Raw genomic sequence first — 26,974 nt, forward strand, 5'->3', positions numbered from 1 at the left:
ACAGCCTTACCGAAGAGTCTACCGTCTACGAGGCCGTCGACGATGGTAAAGCCGATACCGTCATAACTGCCGTCGACGATGATGATGTGTAGACGTTCGTCAACGCTGAGGTCGTCAATGCCACTCTCGTCGACGGTGGGGCACTCATCGTCGACGATGTCATCGTCAGAACTGTCGGCGACGGTGGAAGTCGTCGCTGGCGGTGAAAGAGCACTCACCGATGGTCTCGTCGACGATGAGTCCGTCGTCGACGGTACATTTTTTGTAGAAGTAGATGAAGGCCTTTTGAAAGGCACAGATGGAGGTACAGAGGATGACTTTTTATGTCTCTCAGGACTGCTGGCATGACCTCTCTCCCCTTTCCTGGAAGATTTTTGAGGTGAAGTAGAGGGGCTGCGGCCCTTGTAAGACCCTGAGGCAGTCTTTTTGTGGGCTTTTCTCGATTGTTGGGATGGATATCTTGTGTCTGATCTCACCCTTTTTGATGACTTTTTAGATATTGAAGAGTCATCACTATCAGAGTCAGAGACTGGATTCTCTCTGTATTTATTTTTTTGCGGCCAAATCAATAATCTGCCTTCTCTATCCTTAAGAGTCTTAGAGGAAACGGTACGACAAACCTTACAGTCCTTGGCTGAGTGGTCTGGATAGAGGCAGTGTATACAATCCTGATGAGGGTCTTCAGAATGTAGTCTCTTCTTACCACAGATTTAGCAATTTCTGAATAAACCCTTCTTCTCTTTGTCAGACATGTTGAAGGTGTTATTCCAATCAGTTCAAATATGTTCAAGCTAATCCAAAAGGTGTGAATAAAGAGCAGAGCTCTGAGGAGACTCCCTAGCACGATGTGCGGTAGAAAATCTGAGGTGCTGGAGCTTCTCTCAGGAGGATTCTAGAGGGTCGTGTTGTCTGATTGGTGGATGCTCAAGTTTAGTCCTTTTCCTAAAAATTACTCTGATAGACTGTTAAACTGAAGAAGCCTAGGGCCCTTTTGTTAATATATTTCAACACTACTTGTGTAATTTGTACCGGAGGCTCCCTTCTCGACGACGGGGAATGATTCAAGCATGTGAATCCATGAAAGTTCCAATACTAGAGTAATAAGACAGAGCTTCAGTCGAACTCTCCTTAAGTGAGACTCTATTGCAAGATGGAATACCACTAGAGTATGTTCATTTCTGATTTAAGCCCCTTCCTCTCAAGTGGATCCTGTTCATGGACCAGCCTCTTCCTGCTGAAAGGTTTGTGTCCAAACAATGTATAAAGTGTCTCTGATCAGAGTACCTATGCACCAACTCCTCCCATTCAGTTTTGCTCGAGCTCCACTTCCGGCTCCAGCCCTTGCTTGTTCCAGCCCTGTCTGAACCAGCTCCTGCTTGCTCCAGCTATACTCTAATCCTAAGCTTTAGCTTCAGCTTTGCTTCAGACTTTGTCCTTCTCCAGCTCTGCTGCAAGCAGGCCTGCTCAGGCTTTGCTGCAGGCCTGCCAGCTCTGCTTCCATTCTAGTTTACTTTAGCTATCCTTCAGTCCTTCTCTTACTCCACCTCTGCTACAATTGTTTCTGCTTCAGCTACAGTTCTGCTTCAGGCTTGGTCTTACTTCAGCTCTGCTCCAGACCTGCTAGCTCCAAACTCTGCTTTAGTCCTGGTCTTATTCTAGCTCTACTCCAGGCCTGGCAGCTCTAGCTCTGCTTTAGTCCTGGCCTTACCCAGATTCAAAAATTAGGCATTGCAAGAACTATCCTGTTTTCGCAGGGTTGTGGAATTTCTACAGCCTGATGCCTAAGTCAAATTGTTTAGCGTCAATGATAACCCATTTTCATATTTATTTTGTCCACTGAATAAGAAGATCCAACCCCCTTAAGTACAAACTCTGCCAATTAACAGTTTCATTCAGAGAAAAAGGCTTGTATGCTGGCAAGATAAGCATTCGCATGACTAATAGGTTTGAAATTGTATATATGGTTCATTAATTCAAAAACTTCCATGTTCAGGCAAGTAGTCTAAGAAAATACAACTCAACTTGCATTACTGACAGTGGCTTCTATATAAAAGGCATGTACACCTTTTCAAATAAACAATTTCCTTGGCATGATTACCCCCTAATGTTTTGCACTTGCTGATGCTAAGTTATAATTTGAAAGTGTGCTGGGACCCTGCTAACCAGGCCCCAGCACCAGTGTTCTTTCCCTAAACTGTACCTTTGTCTCCACAATTGGCACAGCCCTGGAACTCAGGTAAGTCCCTTGTAAATGTTACCCTTGGTACCAAGGGCCCTGATGGCAGGGAAGGTCTCTAAGGGCTGTAGCATGTCTTATGCCACCTTGGGGACCCCTCACTCAGCACATGCACACTGCCTCACAGCTTGTGTGTGCTGGTGGGGAGAAAAAGACTAAGTCGACATGGCACTCCCTTCAGAGTGCCATGCCAACCTCATACTGCCTGTGGCATAGATAAGTCACCCCTCTAGCAGGCCTTACAGCCCTAAGGCAGGGTGCCTATACCACAGGTGAGGGCATATGTGCATGAGCACTATGCCCCTACAGTGTCTAAGCAAAACCGTAGACATTGCAAGTGCAGGGTAGCCATCAGAGTATATGGTCTGGGAGTTTGTCAAACACGAACTCCACAGTTCCATAATGGCTACACTGAAAACTGGGAAGTTTGGTATCAAACTTCTCAGCACAATAAATGCACACTGATGCCAGTGTGCACTTTATTGTAACATACACCCAGAGGGCATCTTAGAGATGCCCCCTGAATACTTACCCAACTTCTAGTGTAGGCTGACCAGTTTCTGCCAGCCTGCCACACACCAGACATGTTGCTGGCCACATGGGGAGAGTGCCTTTGTCACTCTGTGGCCAGGAACAAAGCCTGTACTGGGTGGAGGTGCTCCTCACCTCCCCCTGCAGGAACTGTAACACCTGAAGGTAAGCCTCAAAGGCTCACCCCTTTTGTTACAGCGCCACAGGGCATCCCAGCTAGTGGAGATGCCCGCCCCTCCGGCTACTGCCCCCAGTTTTGGCGGCAAGGCTGGAGGAGATAATGAGAAAAAAAGGAGGAGTCAACCACTAGTTAGGACAGCCCCTAAGGTGTCCTGAGCTGAAGTGACCCCTGCCTTGAGAAATCCTCCATCTTGAGTTTGGAGGATTCCCCCAATAGGATTAGGGATGTGCCCTCCCTTCCCACAGGGAGGCGGCACAAAGTGGGTGTAGCTACCCTCAAGGACAGTAGCCATTGGCTACTGCCCTCCCAGACCTAAACACACCCCTAAATTTAGTATTTAGGGGCTCCCCAGATCCCAGGAAATCAGATTCCTGGAACCTGAAGGAACAAGAAGGACTGCTGACCTACAAGCCTGCAGAGAAGGAGGATGACAACAACTGCTTTGGCCCCAGCCCTACTGGCCTGTCTCCAACTTCGAAAACCTGCTCCAGCGACGCATCCAACAGGGACCAGCGACCTCTGAAGCCTCAGAAGACTGCCCTGGACTAAAGGACCAAGAAACTCCCGTGAACAGCAGCCCTCTTCAAAACCAGCTACTTCTTTGCAACAAAGAAGCAACTTTCAAAGACTGCACGTGTACCACCGGAAGCGTAAGACTTCCCTACGCCCGCTCTAGATTCCGAGAACCGACACCTCAGGGAGGACTACCCGGCGACTGTGAGCCCGTGAGTAACCAGAGACGACCCCCCCTGGGCCTCCACAGCGACGCCTGCAGACAGAATCCAGAGGCTCCCCCTGACCGCGACTGCCTGTAACAAGGGACCCGACACCTGAAACCAACACTGCACCCGCAGCCCCCAGGACCTGAAGGGACCGAACTTCAATGCAGGAGTGACCCCCAGGCAACCCTCTGCCTAGCCCAGGTGGTGGCGGTCCCGAGAAGCCCCCCCTCTGCCTACCTGCACAGCTACAGTGACCTCCGGGTCCCTCCATTATTTCCTACCTGAAACCGGACGCCTGCTTTGAACACTGCACCCGGCCGCCCCTGTGCCGCTGAGGGTGTGTTTTGTGTGCCTACCTGTCCCCCCCCCAGTGCTGTACAAAACCCCCCTGGTCTGCCCCACGAGGACGCAGGTACCTACCTGCTGGCAGACTGGGACTGGAGCACCCCAGTTCTCCATAGGCGCCTATGTGTTTTGGGCACCTCTTTGGCCTACGCACCTGACCGGCCCTGAGCTGCTGCTGCGGTAACTTTGGGGTTGCCTTGAACCCCCAACGGTGGGCTGCCTATGCGACAGGACTGAGACTTGTAAGTCTTTTACTTACCTCCTAATCTAACCTTTACTTACCTCCCCCAGGAACTGTTGATTTTTGCACTGTGTCCACTTTGAAAATAGATTATTGCCATTTTTACAAAGACTGTATATGATCTTTCTTTCATTCAAAGTTCCTAAAGTATCTAAGTGAAGTACCTTACATTTAAAGTGTTTAATGTAAATCTTGAACCTATGGTTCTTAAAATAAACTAAGAAAAGATATTTTTCAATATAAAAACCTATTGGCCTGGAGTAAGTCTTTGAGTGTTTGTTCCTCATATATTGCCTGTGTGTGTACAACAAATGCTTAACACTACCCTCTGATAAGCCTACTGCTCGACCACATGACCACACTACCACAAAATAGAGCATTAGAATTATCTTCTTTTGCCACTATCTTACCTCTAAGGGGAACCCTTGGACTCTGTGCACACTATTTCTTACTTTGAAATAGTATATACAGAGCCAACTTCCTACACTAGCTGTTCCATGAAATTTGCAATTTGGAAAAAGGGTGAAGGGTACTGGCAGTTTTGTTAAATTGTAGTGCAATCTTTAAAGAATAACTGGAAATACAATTTATTTCCAGGCATAATTTAACAAAAATGTTTGATGCATGCCAGTGGCAACATTATAAGCGACAAATAAATAAATTAGGGGACCCCCTTCTTAAAGGTATTCACAGTGTTGCACACTCAGTTCAAAAATCTCACATTAGGGCAGATTTATGACTTTCATTAACACAAGAGTTTACAGAAGACGCCCTGTAAGGATACTCCTAGCAAATCTTTGTGAGCCCCATTTTCACATGAACAAATGCACAACTGTATATTTGTTCATGCAAAATCTGTAGAGAAAGTGCAAATTAATGTGTTAAATGTATTTCCCTTTTTTACTCAAGGAAGAAATACTTTTCCACATGGGGAATTCCTTTTCTTACACCCCATCTTGGCACAGCTGCCCAAGAGGTGGAGACACCACCTGCAAGTAATTCCTCCCTTTTCCCCTTCAACTGCTGACCTTCCCACACTGTTAGAGGGGCAGAGTATAGACTGTGTACACAGCAATCTGCAGTACACATCATCATCATCACACACAAGCTTTATTCGGTCAAATTTAACCATCAAAGCAATACAATCTCAACTAAAATAACATTAAATGCATAATAAATACAAGATTAGGATAAGATTGAACAATCAATTAATCAAAAAAATGGAAAAAAAAGAAAAGATCATGCTAAAAAGCCTTAGCGTACTTCCCCATTAAGCTAACTAATGGCCTATATAATAATAAGGAACTATCTCTCATTATCGTCCGATATACGTCAAACAATGGATCACGATAATCATAAAATGGTTGTATAAAATCAATGTATAAATAAATTTAAGAACTATAATTACTTAAAAACAGAACATTTTGTCTTTTTAAGAGGCGTATACGTATATGCCATGCGGCCGCAAGGAACTTGCTGACCACACAGATTAAAAACGTGGGGGTATCTCTCATCGTCAGTCTCAATGCATCTTTACAATGTCTCGTACCCATATTCCTACAGGCTGGGTGAATCCACCTTCGCCGAGCTATCCCATAGGCAGGAAAAATAAACATGAAGTGTACTAGAGTTTCTGAAGTACAGTTACAGCTAGGGCATAGATCAGTTGTCAATGTAGGTCGCCACACTAGTAGAGGACCTCAAAGGTAAGCACCCATACCTAAAACAGACATACAAGCTTTTGCTTAATAAATCGGGGATTCAATCCAGAAATGGTTCAATGTGAGGGTTCCACTTGAAGTCAAGAAATTGGGATCTCAATCGACCATGTGACGTACATTTCAAGTACCTGTTCCTGACGTAAGACCAATAAACTGATTTCAGGTGATATTTATGAGCCCTCCTTAGATTATAGGGTTGACTCCAAAAGTCCCTAAGACCCAGAATGTGAAACCATCTCACAATATGATTCAGCCAAGGAATAGAAAGTGCATTAGGTCTCTCTAGGATGTCTTGTAGAGACTCCTTGTACACAGCTAATTCCGGGGTAGTCCAAATTCGTAGCCAAAAAGTAAGGGTCTTAGGGCTATTACGTCAGAAATACGAGAGAATCCAAGGTCCAGGAACATTGGGATCAATGGGGTATTACAAGGGCATGCCAAAAGGGATGTTATAAAGCTATATTCCCCCACAGATAATTAGCTAACATTTCAAAATCCCCAAATCTCTGCACCATATGACGCTGCACCCTGGGCCTCACTAGAAAGATTTTGATAGCTGGAGAGACAGCTTTCGCAGTAGTAGATTTATAAAACCGCAAAATAGCCCCAGATCTATGTGCTAAAAGTGCTGTACTCTTATCAACCTGGGCCTCCCATTGCATATTGTTACCTATTCTTACTCCCAGGTAATCGATAGAGCTTACCTTACTTAAGGGAGCCCCATTGAAATACAAAATAGTACATCTTTTAGTGGGGCCATAGCCAAAGGTTATGAGTTTGGTTTTGCTAGATTTAATTTCCAATCCATAATCTGTGCAAAACATGCTAAATCTATCCATTAGGACCTGCAGGCCCATGGGAGTTTTGGAAATTAAAAGTGAATCATCAGCAAATAACAGGATCAGAATTGTTTGGTTATTCAGGGATGGAGCATCATTTTTACAGTCAGTTACAATTTCAACCACCCCATTGATAAACAAAGAAAAAAGAGTGGGAGCAAGGACACAGCCCTGGCGTACCCCTCTCCTAATATCTATTAGATCCGTAATTTCCCCCTGGCTACCACATCTCACTCTTGCATAGGTATTCTCATGTAACCTTTGGATTAAATACACTAAGTTCCCCGGGGCACCAATTCTATTCAGGACTTCCCATAGCTTCCCTCTAGGGACAAGGTCGAAAGCTGATCTTAAGTCCACAAAGGCAACGTACAATTTTTTTTTGTTGCTAAAATAACATATTTCCAGTATAACAAAGAAAGCCTAAGGACCTGGTCCATTGTGCAAATTTTTGGATGAAACCCAGCCTGAAGAGGGGATAAAGCCTGAATGTCTTGGACCCATTCCATGAGCCAGTCTAAAACTTGCTTTGCAAAGATCTTTTGCAAATTATCGATAAGACTAATTAGTCTATAGTTGCCTGGTGAGCCTACATCAACTTTTTTATATATGGGGATTATTTCCGCCCCATGCCACTTGTCCGGGATAGGGCCATCTGCTGCTACGGCATTCGATAGTGTGTTTATATACCACGTCCAGATAACGGGTTCAGATTTGTACAAGTCCCCCCGTATCTCATCAGGACCGGGAGCTTTAGCTGGTCTCAAGGAATTAATGGCTGCTGTGGTTTCAGCCAGCGTGAAAACAATATCCTTCGCAGAGCCTTCAACAGAGAGTCTACATTCGTCACCCCCATAACATATAAAGCCATGTTGTACAGGGGCAGCGTAAATCTCAGAGAAATGGGCCACCCATCTTTCGGGTTAAATGTGCATGGTGATTGTGTTGTTGCCCCCGCTATACCTACTGGCCAGCAACCTCCAGAAAGAACCATCATCTCGATTCTTGACTGCATCCAGCATCGTTTGCCAAATCTCAGGTTCCCAAGATTATTTTGTTAATTCCAGGGCCTTAGTGTATCTGGATCAGGCCTTTCTAATCTCCCCCTGTGAGTGCGTTTTAAGGGCTAATTTTAAATTGGACCATGCATGGGTACAATCCCTATTAAACCATTACCTAGATTGGGTTTGATCGGAAGTATGCCTGGAGGAGGTATTCTTGTCAAAAATGCCCTGTAAGGTAGTTGCCATTTCTGCATGGATACTCAGAATTGGGATATTGCCAACCTCTTGCTCACAGTAACTAGAGAAGAGTTTAAGAAAGGATGCATAGATTGCCTTGATCGTATATGGATTTGATATTACTTTTGGCCAGCTAACACAAGTTTGTCTATGATTCAAAAGAGGAATGGGGACGTCAGTAGTCTCTAAGTTCTTTACTCTTCTAAATGCATGGTTGAATAGGGTAAGGCACAAGGGATTATGGTCACTATCGTGATGAATTTCAACCTTCATATCTAAGGTGCTAGTCCAGAGTCTCACGTTCACCAGAAAATAATCAATGGTGCTTGAAGAAAGCCCACGCTTATAGGTGGGGGCACAATTTAGATCTGATCTAGTGCGACCATTGCATTCTCTTAAACCATATCCAAAGCAAAGAGAAGCCATCTGTGAGGCGACACAAGAGCCGATACAAAAAACGTTCTCCTTCGATTGAGGGATACCCCAATATTCATCATCTTCAGCTGTCAAATTACTAATGAGGTTCTTAGATTAAAAAATACAGTTCATATCGCCCGCAACCACCAGAAACCCTGATGGGTGCAGGTACTCCATATGTTCAACCAAGTGGGTCCGCAGTACTCTGTATTTATGCCCCTCCCATGCTCTTTTCCAGCTTCTCTGATCTCCCGCTTAGTCAAAGCGCGAGAAGGAAAATATAATTACCTGTAATCCTAGTTCTCTTCCAGGGGTATCCTCATCAAAGTCATAAGCACTGAATGGCCCCTGCGTGTGGACAGGACTATTCAGTGCTTATGACAATTGATGAGGATCCCCTGGAAGTGAAGCACCAGTGGCACCATGAAAGGGACTGTGGGGTGTTAGGACAGAGGAGGCTCTATTCCACAGCCTCTCTCAAATCTGGTTGAGTGCCGACTCTTTAAAGTCAGACTGTAAGAACACTACAACTCCTCGAGACAGAAGGTAGTAGAGGTACTGTAATGAGTACTGGCATTATTGTAAGGAAGAGGTCTACCTTCTCATGTATTCTAGATGACCTACAACATTGAAACCATGATCAATTTCAGGATTCACATAACAGAGAAGACTGAGATTGCTGGGCACAAGCTAGACTTAGTTCTCAAAATAAGATCCTTTTTTTACCAGAAACCCGCATTAAAACTGTGTTGAGGCTCTTGTACTGTCATCTCCATGGAGAAACACTGCACTTTGTCTGTGAACCAGAGATGTGTCTAATACCCCTAAAGTGGATGCTAAGACAGCGGCTTACCATATTAAAGGTCTTTGAAACTATGGCAGGATTACACCAATTCTCAAAGATCTCCACTGGCTACCATAGTCCGAGTTGCCTTAAGGACATTCTGCATCATCTACAAAGGGCCCACTCTGGCGCTCCACTGTAGTTGGTAACCAAGATCAAAATGTCTGGGCAACTATGCAAGACATGCAGTTGCACTACCAGGCTGGAATCCAAAAGATAAAAGGAGAAGACTCGAATCGACCTGAAAGGTAACCTCAGTCAACTTCCGCTATGTTCATCAACTACAGGAAAGACTTGACTCTTCACACAACATCTTGTTACACTGTAAATTTCTATTATTGGATACTTTCCCTAACTCCTACTCCTTCTTTACCTATGACTCATAACTGGGTATGTTAACCCCCTACTACAATCCTAAGCAGGACAACTCCTGCTGCCAATCAGTGCATCTCCCTTGCCCTTCCTTTGGGTTTAATCACATTTTCATTCAGTCTAGTGAAACTATACTCACCTTCACTTCCCCTCACCCCTTCCCTGTCCTTGCACCTCACTATATTGCATTGCCATACAGTGTACATTACTTTGAGCGCTTCACACAAACATATAGAGAATAACATACACACCAATTAATACATTATGTATTTTACTAGAGGTACTAAATCAGGTAAAAACATAAAAATATGCTGACGGTGAACTTACATTTTTCAAGGTAGATCATGGATATTTTAAGTCTGTGACACTTTTACACACTTAGGCTACTGTTAAGGGAACATTTGCTTTTAACAGATAATATCATGATAACTTCTACATTGGGTAAGTGCCTGTTAGACATCCCTTCCTAAGCATGTAGAGAACAAGGTAAAAGCAATACAATTTTAGGTTAGATCTTTGTGGTGAACTTTTTTGTCAGACTATGTGCTCACCTTATTAAGATCTTCATGAAGCCCATCCATTAAAAACAAGAGCAATTCTTGCGAATCCTGTTGGCTATTTCCGGCAAATTGATCATTGATCTTCCCAATTGTAAATTTAAAATCTCTTGGACTAATATATCGGTACTGCCCTGTCCATAAAGCTTTCATTATTACAGCAAATTCTTCAGCCACGTCACCTTTATGCCCCAACACATTAGACCTAAAATATAAAAAAACAATTATATGCTTGAAAATTAATTACATTTTTACAATGGCAATGCTTATCAACTGATTGCTAGATAATGCAACAGCCAATCCAGTTATTACATATCCTAAAAAACCAAGAAAACTCTGAAGCATAAACAGAAGGTAAATAAGAAAATGTTACCATGTCTAATAGTATTTTTACAATTAAAAAGTTATCCAAGAAACTTTAGGCTTAGACATTAATCAGTATACTTTATTTAAAAGCTGAATTCCTTTAAAAAAAATGAAAGACGAAAAGATACATTTAACTGTGACACTTTAAGCTTGTCAGTGCTAAATAGCTCCTTTCTGAGCAGTGCTTCCAAATCTCAATATTGTACTTCTAAGGTGAGATGGTGCAAAATGGTAGCAAGTTGTTGGAGCTCCTTGCCCATTACTCTGGCCGGACAGGACACCCTAGCCCCTACTTTAACGACTGTTGGGTGCTGCACATGCACATTACAAACTTGGATGATGTCAGAGCCAACCACACTTCATACAAGGATGTTTGACTGATCCACAACCACTACTGGCAGAGGAGAGTGCTATGCATCACAATACGCTATCCAAATGCTGCAATGTCAGAAATATGAAGCAGATAGGATACCTGGGAAGACTGAGCATGGCTTTTCTGTGGTAGGCATGCATGGAAGGACCTTGGAAACATGCCAAGGGTGTACAAATTCACCTGGTGGAACCTGTGGTTGTTCCATGGACAATTTGCCTATCACAAAATGGCGGCAGCACTAGGGGATGGGAAATGATGGACCACACCAACATACCTGAGAAACAAGATCAATAGGTCAGCTCAGCGCAGCTTCATCCGTGACACTTCACCTATATAGGCACCACCTTGGCGTGCTGACGTCAGTTACTTTTCACGACTTTCCACACCAGAAGCGTGGAGCCATAAAGTGCACTGACACTGGGGTGCCCAAACCAGGGCCCCAGAAGAGATCATCCCTGACCCTACAAATCTGTCTGCAGACAGGGAAGAACGGTGAGTTGGTAAGTGTACTGCCATTTGATAAAGTTTTGTTTTGACCAATGACTTTGTGTTTCACCACTGCGCATATTAGTTGCTCAATGTTCACCAGTAGCACATGGTATGTTTTGTTCAGTTTAGCCGCCTATGGGCTTTGACATTGCATTAGTCATTATATTAGTTGCTCAATGTTCACCAGTAGCACATGGTATGTTTTGTTCAGTTGAGCCGCCTATGGGCTTTGACATGGCATTAGCCATTACTTTCTGTATTCAGTTGAGCCGCCTATGGGCTTTGACATGGCATTAGCCATTACTTTCTGTATCCAGTCTAGCCGCCTATTGGCTTTGACATTGCATTCCTATTGGCTTTGACATGATGTATTCAGTTTAGCTGCCTATTGACTTTGACATGCTATTAGATATTCTGCCTATTGGCTTTGACATGATATCATATGTTACACTTTGTATTCAGCTCCGCTGCCTATTGGCTTTGACATGATCTTATACATTGCATTTTGTATTCAGCTCCGCTGCCTATTGGCTTTGACATGATATTATACATTGCATTTTATATTCAGCTTAACTGCCTATTGGCTTTGACATGATATTATACATTACATTTTGTATTCAGCTCCGCTGCCTATTGGCTTTGACATGATCAGCTCAGCTGCCTATTGGCTTTGACATGATATTATACATTGCATTTTGTATTCAGCTCAGCTGCCTATGGGCTTTGACATGATATAAGACATTGCATTTTGTATTCAGCTTAGATGCTTATTGGCTTTGACATGACACTAGACATTGCATTTGATATTTAGGTTAGCTGCCTATTGCCTTAAACGTGGAGTTAGACATTGCAGTTGAGAATCCAAGCTGTATTTTTCCAAGCTGTGTTTTTGAACCAAGATGTTTTGTTCTCACAGTAGACTAGACCTGATAAGAGAGAGTACATGGGTGTTGTTTTTTCTTCGCTTGAGCTTGGGAACAGGAGTAGTCTTGGAGACCTGGCCAGTCTCCAAAGGGCTTGCTCAGTTTCCCAGGTCTGAGAGGAGGGGGCACACCTTTGTAACGAAGGTAACAGGCTGCAGAGAGTCAGATTCAAATCTGCCGGACCTCGTGCTGGAGCTTGGCGCAGGCTGCCAGCAATCCCGTGTGGGTAGATGACACTCTTTCTCGCGGCTGACAGGGGTCATCAGCTTGCAGACCTTAGAAAGATGAAGCTGTAGATAGTTCCCACACGGTGAAGTATTTGTTTTGCTTTGCATTCAATATCTTATAAATATAACCTGCTGTGTATATTGCAAACTGATATATTTTGTTTGATTAACGCGGACTTGAAAGCTACTAATTCGTCATTCATAAATATTGTGGTTGGGGAAGAATTAACAACAATAAAAGTCTTCTTTGACCTCAGAAGTGCATTTCTGTTGTGTTATGTTAGTGCTTAGAAACTAGATAAGAGGAAAGCACTACAGTAAGGAATCTACAGCTAGATATTATTACTTCCACATAAGGCGTTACCAAAGATAAGTAACTTGTTCATCTCAGACAGACTTCCAGCCACAGATTCCTTACCTCTGAATGGATACCCTAGCAATACCAACCCGGTGGTGGGTCTGCAGACAAATTTTAACTAGATGGCAGATGCTCAGGACTGAGACTCCAAGTGCTAATGCAGTGGTCGCAGCTTTAGTTTAGTTGGAAGGAGCTTGTAAGCCTTCAGGAGGCTGCTTTCTTGCCAGTACGTAGCAGAACTTGATGCAGAGAACGACCCACCGAGAGACTGCTTGCTTCTGCTCTGCCTGACCTTTCTCTGCTCCAACATACCCCACAAAGAGTTGGTTGTCCACCAAGAACTCTTTTGTTCAATCAAGATATTACGACAATGCACTTTTTGGGTTCAGATGGTGGAGTCGCTCCTCTTCCATAGAGGGATGCAGAGGAGCGTAAAAGGTGGGCAAGGTGACAGACTGACCCACATGAAATGGTGTTACCACTTTCAGCAGGAAAGAGGCTTTACTGCGAAGCACCAGTTGTCCAGATAAACTGAGAAGAATGGAGGCTTGGAAGATAAAGCCTGCATCTCGTTCCCCATTCGGGCAGATATAACGGCCACGAGGAGGGCCTTTTAATCATGAGCAGCCGGAGGGGACAATTATGGAGAGGCTCGAAAGGAACACACATCAATAAAGTGAGGACCAAATTATGGCCCCAGTAAGGCATAGTTAAAGGAGAAGAGGGAAACATATGTATAGGGCCCTTCAGAAATCTATTTACAGTAGAGGGCTTAAATAAAGAGGGTTGGTCAGATAGTCTCAAGAAGTCTGACAGCTCAGAAAGATAACCCATCATAGTGCCCAAGCAGAGCCCTGCTGGGCAAAGGAAGTGACAAAATGCAAAATATAAGAAAGGGAAGTAGAAAGGGGATCAATGGACTTTTCTGTACAATATGATACAAATTGCTTCCACCGGCAGGCGTATGCCGTTTTGATGGAGGGATGTCTGGTTGATAAAATAACATTGCAGACTTCAGGAGAAAAGTTGAAAGCTGTGAACTACTGCTGCTGGATCCCTGCCCAAGAAGGAGGAGAGATGACAGGTTCGGATGGAGGACCCTCCCCTGCTGCTGCGACAGAAGATCCACCCAAAGGGGAAGACTGATCGAAGGATCAACACTCATGTTCAGTAGCTCGGGATACCAGACTATCTGTACCTAGTCTAAAGCCACAAGGATCAATTGGGTCCGGTCATTCCTGATCTTCTTGAGATCTCGGGCAGGAGTGGTATGGGCGAAAAGGCATACAGGAGGCATGAGCTCCACTCGAGATGAAAAACATCTGAGCCACAGCGGCCTTGGAAATTCCAGCAAGCACAACTGCTGACACTGTGTCCTCGGCAGAGACGAACAGCTCTAACAGAGGCTCTCACCACTGGTGAAGGAGACCTTGCACCACCTCTGGATGGAGACACTACTCATGAACCACTGGGCATCGTCGGCTGAGTTTGTCCGGTCTGGCATTCAGGGAGCCTGCCAGATGCTTAACCACCAGGGATATGTCCAGCTGTTCCATGCATGTCGAGAGATGCAGAGCCACTTGACAGACAGTCCACGAACCCACCCGCCCTGTTTGTTGCAGTATCATATGGGGATGGGTGTCATCTGTGAACCACTGCACTAGCCTTCCATTGATGAAGGGTAGAAAGGTTTTGAATGCCAGTGGGATCACACAGAGCTCCAGCATGTTTATGTGGAGTCCAGATTACACTGGAAACCAGAGTCCTCTGATCTCCACCTCTGCCAGGTAGCCACACCATCCCAGGAGTGATGCATCTGTCACTACTATGAGATCTGGCTGGGGAAGGGAGAGAGGTCTGCCTCTGACCCAACCACGGTTTGTTAGCTGCCAATGCAAGTTATTTGCATTGCCCTCAGAGATCAGGACAATGTCGGAGAGAGTCCCCTGATGCTGCCTCCACTGGAACTTCAGGTCCCACAGCACAGCCTGTATATGCCATCTAGCATTTGTCATCAGCAGTATGCAGGAGGCCATGAGGCCCAGCAGTCTCAGAGTCAGTCTCACCAAAACCCAGGATTCTTTAGTTTCTTGGGGGGTCTCTATGGCTCCAATGAAGGAGGGAAGATGCAGAGTCAGTCCTGGCATAGGCTCTGACGACCCATGCCTCGAGCGCCAATGTTTCTTTGTGGAATCGGCTGAGGAGAAGTCAAAGTGCTTCAACTTCTTGTGTTTCTTCTATTTCTCACCTAAGTGTCCCGACCACTTTGAATGAGACAAAGAGGACTTGCCACGGCCCGGCAGTTGGAGCACGGCTTGGAGTCGCAGCTGCACTCCAAACACCATAGACACATGACATGTGGGTCTGTCCCTGACATAGTGCGGTGACAGGCACCGCTGGGTTTAAAATCTGTCTTATGCAATGACAATTTTCCTAAACACACCAGGAGGAAAAAAAACTCAAAAAGGTTGACAAAACATCAAAAAAATCCTGCCAAAAAAATTACAGAGGAGTAGCTCTCTCCAGATCTGCGCTTGCTGGTGAAGAAAAAAACTGAGGTGGCACCTATATAAGTAAAGCGGATGTCACTGCCAGCGTGGTCAGCAATGGCACGCGAGCTGACTAATGCCACCTACCAGCATGCAGGGCTACTTACGAAAAATCTACTGCATCCAGTCTGACAACTAGGGAAAATTCAAAGGTAACAAATCTGCATCTAGAAATCTATATAAGATTGGGGTAAACAGAGGGCTAACTCCATGATTCTACTTTACCAAAGATGTTAATTTGCAACAGGGAGCATATGGTATAGTATAAAATCAAGTAGAAGATTCAGGCCCAATTAAGGATCTAAAAACCCAACAAGGCACCACGCTCAGATAGGTCTCTTCCCGTTTTATGAAGACAGCCCTGGACCCATTGTTAAACCTTCTGCATGAACAGCTAACTTGCTGTTTGGCTGAAGGTAGAGTGTCTTAATTCATGGGCAATTCCATGATCTCGGCCATTCAAAGCCAGGCAAACAGAACTCCTGACTCATGGTCATTCTAAAGACTCAAATCCCTAGTAAATACTGTTGCAAAACTTTACATAAAGCATTCTGGCTAGAAGGCTGGATTAGCTGTTTTACTAGTTGTTTACCCTAAATCAATCAACCTTTATTTCAGGTAAAAATTTGTAAAGTAGTGGACCAAATGGACACTGCCAAGTGAAGAAAGACCAAATCAGTACCGATTTTACTCACAGTGGAAAAAGCTTTTGCTCAGGTCAAATGCACCTTCTCATATGATGTTCGCCCTTGATTTGGATTAATTAAGCAATATGAGAGCAGTATGATAAATGTAAGGCTGTTAACCTAAACAGATTTCTTTCAGGGTCACTAAAGTAGTGGACTGGAAGTAGAAAAGAAGCAAGCTATATACCCTTCGATGCTTGCGGTATTAGTTGGAACTCTATCCCAAGAGGCAACAGAACAGGGATAGCATAAGATCACACAGTTTTCCAATCACACTTTGATGACATTGGCAAGCCCAATACAATCTACTTCCTAACTCTTGCAAGATATGAGAACTATAGGAAGCTGTCTGGGTTCAAAGGTAATATGGTCAAGAAAAGTGTTAACTTGATAACTGACCACACCCTGCCAATAATGAAAAATTGCTACCATTTATCTTAAAGTCACTTTCATTGCAAAGCATGACCACTAGCCTACACAAACACCAATGATAATTCATATAAAACGAACTGCTCAGAGGTGTTCAGATTTACAACATAGTTATACAGTCTTGGCAATCTCAGTGTTAGAAAGGATAGCATCCCTTATACTACTATACGTTTTTTAGGTCATACCAGTCCTACAATGTAAAGTGATGCACCTGGAACGTTGCAAAGAAGAGTATGGGGAGGCCTACCATGATGTTCGCAAAGAGAGTGGTTGATTACATACCCTGATGGGATAAATGCCACAAATATATCCTTCAAAGAGGTCATTAGAGAGAAGTAACAAACAAGTTACTTAACTTTGGTAAGCCTTTTTCTGGAGTGGCAATCTAATTGAAGATCCTTCATCGTAGACTATTCCCTAGGCATCAGACTGGCTCCAGGAAATCTTGAGCATCCTTTCTGCGCAATGGTAGGTGGTGTCGGGGACTCTGCATCAATGTCATTAGATTCGGAAGTGACAAATTCGGTGCCTATAGAGGTGTCACCCCAGCACACTGACATCAGTTTCTTTCATGAAAAACATGAAGCCGTGTCAAACTGACTTTTGACCAATGTGCAGAGTCTAGCAGAATATTTGACGTTATCAGTCAGTTTGGAAGGGAAGGGTTGGTGAGAAATCTTGGTTAGATAGAGTCTCTACTAGAAAAACTATCACCGAAGGTAAGTAACTTGTTTTTCTGATAGAGACTTCTAACTGCAGGTTTTCAATGAAGGGGTGTGTTAGTGAGGGGAAAAGAAAAAAGGGTGCTCAGGGAAACATCTGGCCACAATTAGAGCTAAAAGGTGCCTTCACAAGGGACTACACCCAGCCCTTTAAAGGTTTACTAAGTAAACCAAAACTAACAAAAACATTAACGTGAGGCACTCAATACATATGTGTGTATAAATACAGCAACATACTCGCAATTATGTAGAAATATTATAAAAGGATTAACAATCAAAATCAGAACAGTTCTTAATATGTGATCCAGTCCGCGTAATTGATTGAGAAAAGTCTTCCAAGAACTTGAATTCCACTAGTCCATACACCCAGTATTCCAAGCCAACACATGTTTCGTCATAGGGAAATGACCCACACGACTTCTTCAGAGCTGGAAATTACAAGTAAATAACTTGAGTTAAAAACCGAAATGCTCAAATAATAAACTGGGTATATAAGACCCAAATTTTCCCTGTGAAAAACATGAAATTAGATACAGATAAAGAAAGAAAAGAGAAAGAAAGTGTAAATCACCAATGCTCTTTGACTTAGTCTGTTTGTTAGTGGATAACTATTTTGGTACTAGCGTGACTTATTTCTGTAGGGCATTTTTGTCACTTACATGCTTGCATTGTGTATGTTCTTTTGTAGCACTTGGGTGCCTCACGTTAATGTTTTTCTAACTGCAGGTTGCTCACCTTAAAATAGGTACTAAAGCAATACCTCCCGGAGATGGGTCTGCGAACTGGCTTAAACTAAAAAGTCCTGGAGCACTGAACGGGCAAATTGCCCATCTTGATGAACCTGACTATCCAGACAGTAATGTTTCATGAACAGTTGGAGTGATGGTCACTTAGTAGGCTGAAATGTCCAGAACAGGCACTCTGCACACTAACATAGTAGTTGTGGCCTTAGCTCTGGTGGAATGAGTTTACAAGTCTTTAGGAGGCTGCTTCCTAGCTAGTATGTAACAGATTTTGATGCAGAGAACAATTCTTTAAGAGATGATCCGTTTCTGCACAGCCTTGCCTCTTTTCACTCCAGCAAACCTATTGAAGAGCCGATCGTCCACCCAGTGATCCTTGGTGCGATTGATAAAAAAAAGGAGAGGCTCTTTTTTGGGTCTAAACAAAGGAGATCTTTCTATTCCTTGGAAGAATGAGATGAAGCAAAAACATCGACAGCGGGATGTTTTGAACAACATAGAAATGAGTCACCATCTTAGGCAGAAAGGAGGTACAAGACAAAGAACCAGTTTGTCTGGCCAGACGTTGGTGTACGTGGTTAAAAGAGATAGCTTGACCCTCCTGGCTGATGTAATTGCTGCTAAAAAGACTGTCTTAATCGTCACAAGTGTCAGAGGACAGATATGCCTGGGTTTGAATAGAGAACAAACAAGTTATGGTCTGACCAAATTAAGGTCCCATTGGGGAATAACAAAAGGGGTAGGTAGGAACAGATGCTGTAATCCCTTAAGAAAATGTGTCACAACTAGGGATAGGGTGAGCATTCAGAATTTCTCCATTCGCAAACAAGCAATGAGACGGCGAAGGACTAGAATTGGGCGCCGGCCGAGTCTTTTTTTGGCACCGAAAGTAGCAAGAAAAGCAAGATGCTGATTGATTTGGTCCAAAAGAACCTGCACCTCCTTGCATAGCAAGGAAAGGGAGTGCTGTCAGCTGACCTGAGGACAGTGGCAAAGGTGGTGGAGTTTCAAGAAACAGCAGGACATAACCCTATTGGACAAGTTAAGCACCCATTTTTCAATTGTTATTGTTTGCCACTGGGGCAGGCAGTGCCTTATCCTGCTGCAACAGGGTGGCCATGCGGGTTGAGGTAATGCTAAAGTGGCTTGGTAACTGCAACAGTAATGCTGAAGTGGCTTGGTAACTGCAACAGTCAGCAGAGTGGGGGACTGGACAGTACTCTGGCTTTGAGTCCCACTACTTCGTGGGAACCACGGCCACGAAAGGGCTGGGGAGCCCGGTGGCCTGGAGGGTACCCTTGGTATTGAGAACGCTGCTAGGATCCCCTACTTCAGCCATGTGGGGTGGAAAAATGAGGAGGGCAGCTGGCGAGGCACCAGGGAGGTTCTCAATGACCTTGCAGTGACCCAACTCTCCCCAAAGTGCTGAATCGGTCTTGTTGCCAAACAGGGTGAAGCCATTAGAGAGTATGTTCATCAGTGACGCCTGGATGTCCCCTGAGAAGCCAGTTGATCTCAACCTGGCGTGGCAGCGGAGTGCCACTGTGGATGCAATGAATGGCCCTGCCTAGCGAATTGATGGTGACCTTTGCTGCATCCCGGCCATCAAGTATGGTCTAGGTCAGTATGGCCTGGGCCTCTTCTGTGACCTGGCTAAAGTATTCAAGAAGGGACGGATGGAATGTTTGAATTAATCTTAGCCACTGGTAATTACTTGGGGCCACATCTCAGTACATTGTTTTTCTGCACATCATGCCACATCGGCTTGGATCCAGCTATATGCAAATCAGTCTTGACCCTGCACCAATGGGAACCAGTCCAGTTGGAACTGCCAAGACAGGTTCTCTGAAACGGAAAACAAGCAACCCAGGATCGGTTTTGCCCTAGTTAAGGCTCATCAGCCAGGTATAGCTTGTTTCCAGTGATAGTGTTAATGTGACCCATGCCTGTCCATACCCGTTTCACTTAGGGTGACACACTAAAGTATACTTTGCTAAAGTATTCAAGAAGGGATGGTTGGCATGCTTCAATTAATCTCAGCCACTGATAATTACGTGGGCTGCATTCTAATACATTGTTATTTTGCACACCAGCCTGCCTCAGTCAGGACTCAGTTATTTTCAAATTAGTCTTGACCCTGCTTCAATGGGAACAGTCCAGCCCAAAATGCCAATCCAGGTCCTCTCTAAACCGGAACACAATTAACACAGGACCCGTTTTGCCCTAGCTAGGGTTCATCAGCCAGGTAGCTTGGTTCCAATGAAACTGCATGCAAGTTAACAGCATCAGGTCATACCCGCCCCACGTAGTGCAACACACTAAAGTATACAAAAAGTGATGGATGGAATGCTTGAATTAATCTCAGCCAGTGACCTTGCAGTGACTCAACCCAACCATACCTGGCTGATGAGCCTTAACTGGGCATAACTAGTCCTGGGTTGCTTGTGACATGGTTCAGGGAGGACCTGATTTTGTAGTATGAGTTTTGTCTTGCTCTAGCTTGAGATGTTAATTAGTGGACTCTCCTTTTCTGGGAGGACTTCATAACGGTATTCAAACAAAGTGCTTTGTTGTAATCAGACAGTAAAGGACACAAGAGATAAATATATTGTTAAAATTGTGTAGTTTTATATATAAGGGATGACAGGTTCATCAACTCAAAAGAGCATTTGTGAGGGGAGAGAGAGGTTAGGGTTTTTAGTGAGTACTGCTAGTTTTTGGTGCTTATAATGTCTTTAAAACAAAACTCCAAACAAAGAGTCTAAAACAAATGTTGGCCCTCTTAGACGAGGAGCTCAGAAGACCTTAGTGACAGGCTGCTTTTCAGTGAGGATATGCACATACAAACTTATCCTTTGAACTGGTCTATTATGTTCCTATTTCGCTGGTATGGTGGGCAAGAACGTAGATGGTGTGTTTGGTCAACAGACTATAAACTGTTGGCTAATTTGTAAGAATACTCACCTCTTTGGCTGCTGGCTGGTGCTGATGCCTGTCCATACTGTTAACAATGAAAAAAGGCCTATGCACTAAAGAACTACATATTCATAACATATTGCCTTTGCTCCACAGGTAATTTATCAGTGTCTTTGCTAAGCACATATGCCCGTCAGATAACATTTCGGAAACCTGGGTTTGCTTTGCCATCGATATTTTCACTGGATGGTTTGAAGCCAGTTGGCTTCCATTCAGTAGCAATTTTGTTTGCTTATTAACAGGAACTGGATGATGATAATTTCTACTATAACAAGCTGAGACCACTTTTGCATTTGATACTATGTCGCTAGAAGTCAATGTAGAGGTCTCATTTAACACAGAACACAATCTCCTGTCCCCTTTGCATGGTGAAAAGAAGATGATTAAGGTCATAATCAGAGGATTTTTACGTGTTGTTGTATATACAAGGGAATTGTGCTAACTGGCTTCTTGAAGATGGGTGCCATGTCTGCAACCTTGTATCTCTAATCTGATCTTGATTTCACAGATAGGTAGAAGCTAGACTTTAAAATACACACCTCCCTTTATTTCATTGAGGATGCAAAATGAGGTTAAAGATGTGCTTGTAATTTGAAAAAAAGGACCATTGTATTTTCACACATTCCTTTAAAATGGCAAATCAAATGATTGAGCAGCTCAAAGCATAACATATCACTGGAGACTGATACACTGGGAAGAGGTACTGTGAGCTTTTGGTAAAAGAGTAGGTTTGGCTTTACTATCCACCATTTGCTTCTTAGTCTGCAAAAGTTAACCCTTCATCACTATCTGTGCAGGCAATTGAAATATGGGGATTTTCCTTAATGTAGGGGATGGAAAATATGAAGTGATTATTTTGCATGTGCTTCCAAAATTCTCTTCAATAACTAAACCTGTTCCCTTTTGTCTGGTAAACAATGATTTCATAAGCATCAGATGCTGTTGCTAAGAGAATCAGATGAATAGAAATGTGTCTCTGGTTGCTATTAATGGAAGCCATTATCTCAGACACTCCTTAGCCCACAACCTGGTAAGAGACAGGCACATTAGTACAATCCACTATGGGTGAGGTGGCTCAGTTGTGTTTCTGGACAACGAAGTTGAATGGATAAAGGCTTTCTTTTAAGATTAGGCAGGCTGGTAAGGCCTATTCCTGGGGGTCAGTCAAAGCTGATCTAGGAGTCAGCAAGGACTATAGTAACACGAACCTAAGATAGGCACTTCAGAGTGAGAGTTTTTCTCTCCGTAATTATCCTCTAAATGTCGAAAGTATAAATATTAGCATTATTATTATAATGGCGTTTAAAAAGGGTTATCTAGATCAATAAATATTGCTTCTGAATGATAAATCCCCAAATATTTTAAAGTGATGATTCACTAGACACATGTGTTGCAGTTTCAACACTGATCTTTCCAAATCCGTGCCTGCATTATGAAAAAAAAAGCTAATCTTCTCTAACAGTGACAGAAGTTGGGCAAATAAGTTTACAGAGGACATCATTACTTTCATATAAACAGTTTTAAAAATCAGACAAATGCTTCAGAAATAAGATGTTAAAATGTCTGCTTGGAAGGGAGTAAGGGGTGATTACAAGTACACCACCTACTCCACAAATGGTACAAAGGAGCCGATAGGTTGCTAATATGAAACTAGTATTTCAAGGTTGCTGATGTTTATCAGTAAAATATATGCTGGAAAATCTTAGTTAACACATGAGTGTGTGTCCCTTCCTATGTGGCAATCAAACAGGAGTAATGTAAAATATATTAAGTAACTGGAACAACGTTTGTTACTCTAAAGTTACACTGTGTCTTATAGTGCACTATTATCACCATGTAATAACTTTCTATTACCTTGAAACAGCAAATCTTCAATCATTTTTATAAAAATATTCAAAGAGATACGCTACAATGGGCACTATACGACTTAGTTCATACCTATTAATATCGCTTTGATAACAGTTTTTCTGAAAATATTCAGTAAGAAATGGTGTGTTACACAGACACTGTAATATAGAATTCATATAGCAGGTGTTTCCCAAATTACGAAGTCCGGTCAGTGCTGGCCCTACACCTCCAAACACAGGGTTCAAATTGTGAATCCGATTTGCGGAAAGCCTGGAGATTTCGGTTTTATGTTGAGTTGCAGGTCTGAAAAAAAAAAGTATGGCAAATTAGTTTTTACTCTCGAACAAAATTTCTCGTTTGTAAATCTGTTGTCAGTGATTTAATGACATACTGATAAATAGTGTAATAAGGCACAAGCAGACTGCATAATAACAGCTGGGTGACAAAAGTTGGAACCCACAGCAGGCAAATATAACATTTACAGTCAGTACCAAAGTGGCAACCTATGGATACTCATGAGGATGCAAATCTCCAAAAGAAAAGTTGTCCGTGGGGTGTTTACCTTTAAGCACAGACCTGATTAGATCTGAATTTTCTTTGCAGATACTTGAAAAACTGAAATATCCCCATTTGCCAGGTTGGATCTGTGATAACATTTTCCAAAAGAGACATCAATCAGATTGCCCTGCAGTGCAATGGGGCACCATCCCTATGTGACTACACGGCATGGCATATCTAATAATGTCACATTCAGAGTGTCAGTTCTTCAGTTGCAAAGTACAAGGAACATATTGAGGAAAGGTCGGGGAGGCTGGCGACGAATGATAATTTGCAGCAGCATATTCTGAACAAGATGAAACAGAAGACTATGAGCTACTTTCAAATGTGCTGGATCAAAGGTTCTAAAAATGGCATTTTATCCACTATTCAATCAAAAAAGAAGTGCTTAGGAATGGAAGGCCAAATTGCCACCTTCTGGATCTCCTGCAAAGTTGCAGCTGTGTGTGAATATTGGGAAGCCAGTCATGCTGTGCTCTTATCCCTTCTGCACTAAAATGGCAGTAGTCAGTCAATATCTGAAGATCCAAATAAAGTGTACAAATTAACTTTCTTATACACTCCGTGCACCAGGGTCTCGACCAACTACCACTTACACCATCTTGACAATTTATCACACACATCTTCCTATACCAACCACTTTCTGGAACAACGAATGAACGACCAACTTAATAGATGGTGTTTAAAATGAATTACTTTATTTTGGTGCAAAACAACAGCTTCCAAATAATGGGTCTAAAACTAAGTTGTAAAATAACATTATTTTGGAACTTATGTACTTTGTTACACAGAAGGAAAATTTAAAGCAGATACTCATTCACGTAACCTCAAATGCGCACTTATGCAAGCCTGCACAAGAGCCTGACCGCATCTTTTACCCAAGTGTCATCTTCATTATCAAAATTGGTATGTGAGGTGTGCTTTCATCCAAAGTAGAAATTAGTACACTTTTGTTTAAAACAGTTTCCAGAGATGATAGCACTAGCATTAAAAACATCTTGTACTGTTTTCTGCTCAATCTTCCGCTCAGAAGGCAGTCAGTCTTTTTAATATATGGCCCAATTATCTTGTTAGTATATCTCACAGTTACCTATGTCGTAAGACTCCTCGTCATCTGAGAATGAACTAGACGTATCTGGGCCACACCTGTAAAATAATATCCTTTGACATTAGAGCACCCAGCATGGTTGTAGCAAAGATGTTTCAAACAGATTCTGCTTCCTATCTGACAACCAAAGTTTTGCAGCTGAAGGCTTTGGTTGTTACAACTACGTAGTGGTTCTCTGTTCCCAAGGTGTTCCTCTGTTTTGGAACAATTTCTCAGTCTGCTGAGAAGTCAGAGAAAGAAGAGGTCACATATGTTTGCAGGGATCAATGCTACTGCACAAAACATTTTTTTTGTCTTTACATGTAACATATAAATAAGTCAATAGAATGCCTCTTTTGTTAGATCAGTGAGGAAAGACTGTTCACGTTGGTTTTGTTGTCGGTGAAATTAAAATCAAGTGTGCGTTGGTTTAATTGGTTGCTAAATTGAACCGGTATCAAATCATATCATATACAAAAAATGAACTAACATAGGTTTTGGTAAAAGTGACTATTTACTGGGAAGAATAATTTCAAGTGGAATTTGAGAAAATGTGTCCAACACGAGGCAAAACAAATGTACACAGTGATTCCTTTAATTTGGGCTTAATGTTTGCAGATAGCATGCTCTCAAATTTGTCGTCCCATTGAACATCAATTCCTGTACTTTTAGGATCAATTAAACATGTTGTCCTAAAAATAATGGTCTAAATCAATGACGATGCCCATTTCTAAAATTTAAATAATAAAGGCTAATATATTTGACTAGTGCAACGAAACCCCAAATAGACTACCTTTGTATAGTCGTTGTGAGAGATACAGTATCAGGCTACCATTTACCAACAAGAAATGAAACGGCCTTAAGAGATGGTATAACGTTAATCTTGGTATTAGGGCAAAAATAAGGTCCTGAAAATTCATATTTTATGTACAAATCTGGATTTTCTCAAAAATGTTGAAAAATACAACTAGAAATATATTGTTACAGCTTATCTGGTTTGCAAAAATACATTACTACATGTATTTAAATATAGTAAACATTCCGTTTAAAGCTGGTGGATAGCAAGAGAAAAATAATTACAGGCCTCTGGATTTATCATTTCTGTTTAGTAGTCTGCGCAAAAAAATATTTATTTCTTGTGGCAGGACACTATTACAGTTGACTATGAGAAAGCGTGATAATGATTATCTAAAACTGACATTAGTTCAAAGTCAGAATAACACCTATGTGACATCAGAGACTGTTATCTTAAGAATTTTCGGGGCCCGGGGCTAAACATACTTTGGGGGCTCCTATATAGCCCAAATTCGAATTGTATTACCTATTTCAACTTCACGTGATGACAAACAATGTGAAATTTTAACATAGTCACAGAAAAACAGTTGAAGTATGTCTTGTCCATATTGCCAAAAGTCCTTAAAATGACACAGGCTTTGCAAGACCGAGTTAGAGTTAACAGTAGGCAGAAAGGAAGATGGGTTGGAAAAATAGAATAGACAGTGGTCAAACAGACAAAGTTCAGTGTCTTCGGGCCCCTTGGTAGGTCGGGGCCCTGGGCAACTGCCCACTTTGACCATGCCTTAAAGAACCTCTGATTACGGAGTAGCTTAATATACTAGGATAAACACTGCATAAAGTACTGCATTAACCACATGATATCTGCTATGAGATCAATTTCATTCGGAGATCCACACGTGATCTACTGAAAGAAGAACTTTAGAATTATATATCACGTAAAGGGTGCCTCAAGAAGATGAAGTCAATATGGCGGATGCATGTTAACTGAGTTCCTGACCTAATGCCCAGACATCCTATCTAATTCTGCTTACATGTCCATTTTCTGGCATCAGAAGGCTCCTTACCCTTGCTAACATGACATCATGAGGCTGGAGCTGCACTTTTGGTAATAATGAGTACATTTTTCACAGTGGAGATGGCCTCGACTGGCAAAGAGCGTGTGAGAGAAGAGTAATTAGCTGAGGTTGCTTGCAGTAGCTAAGGCCTGTTGCCTTCTGCCCCATTGGTGGGCCTGTAGAATTGTTCTCTTTGCCCCTCGTCGGGCATTTCTCTTTTGCACGTTGCATGGGCAGGTAGGAAATGTAGTGCTCCCATAATGATAGTGGAGCACAGCGTTTGAAGGGGATCAAGACCTGAGTGGTTGAGTAGGTGTGATTGCTCTCTGACCAGTGGCATATGACTCAGTGAGAAGGGCAGTCTGGAAAATCAGATTCCTTCAAGGGACTGGGACTAACTGCTCAAACGCTCTTCCCCTTCACTGAACATCGGGCAGCTACCAGCAATGAGTACAGAGTCGGCCATTTCTCCTAAGTTGCGACGTAGACAGTGCCACCTGGACTGAAGGTGAGGAGGCGGGATTGGTCACTTAGGGAATA

The 26,974-nt window shown here is 42.9% G+C and overlaps 1 protein-coding gene across 1 annotated transcript in view; it reads right to left on the bottom strand.

Annotated features, from left to right (window-relative positions):
• Positions 1-26,974, bottom strand: part of USP8 (ubiquitin specific peptidase 8) — a 488,166-nt gene that overhangs the window by 72,314 nt on the left and 388,878 nt on the right. The window contains exons 14-15 of the mRNA XM_069222544.1: positions 23,027-23,239; positions 10,242-10,452 (exon numbers count right to left, since the gene is read on the bottom strand). Coding sequence (XP_069078645.1) covers positions 10,242-10,452; positions 23,027-23,239 — 424 coding nt within the window. The remainder of the gene's footprint in view (positions 1-10,241; positions 10,453-23,026; positions 23,240-26,974) is intronic.

This window comes from Pleurodeles waltl, chromosome 3_1 (assembly GCF_031143425.1).
Source record: "Pleurodeles waltl isolate 20211129_DDA chromosome 3_1, aPleWal1.hap1.20221129, whole genome shotgun sequence".
Classification (NCBI taxonomy): Eukaryota; Metazoa; Chordata; class Amphibia; order Caudata; family Salamandridae; genus Pleurodeles; species Pleurodeles waltl.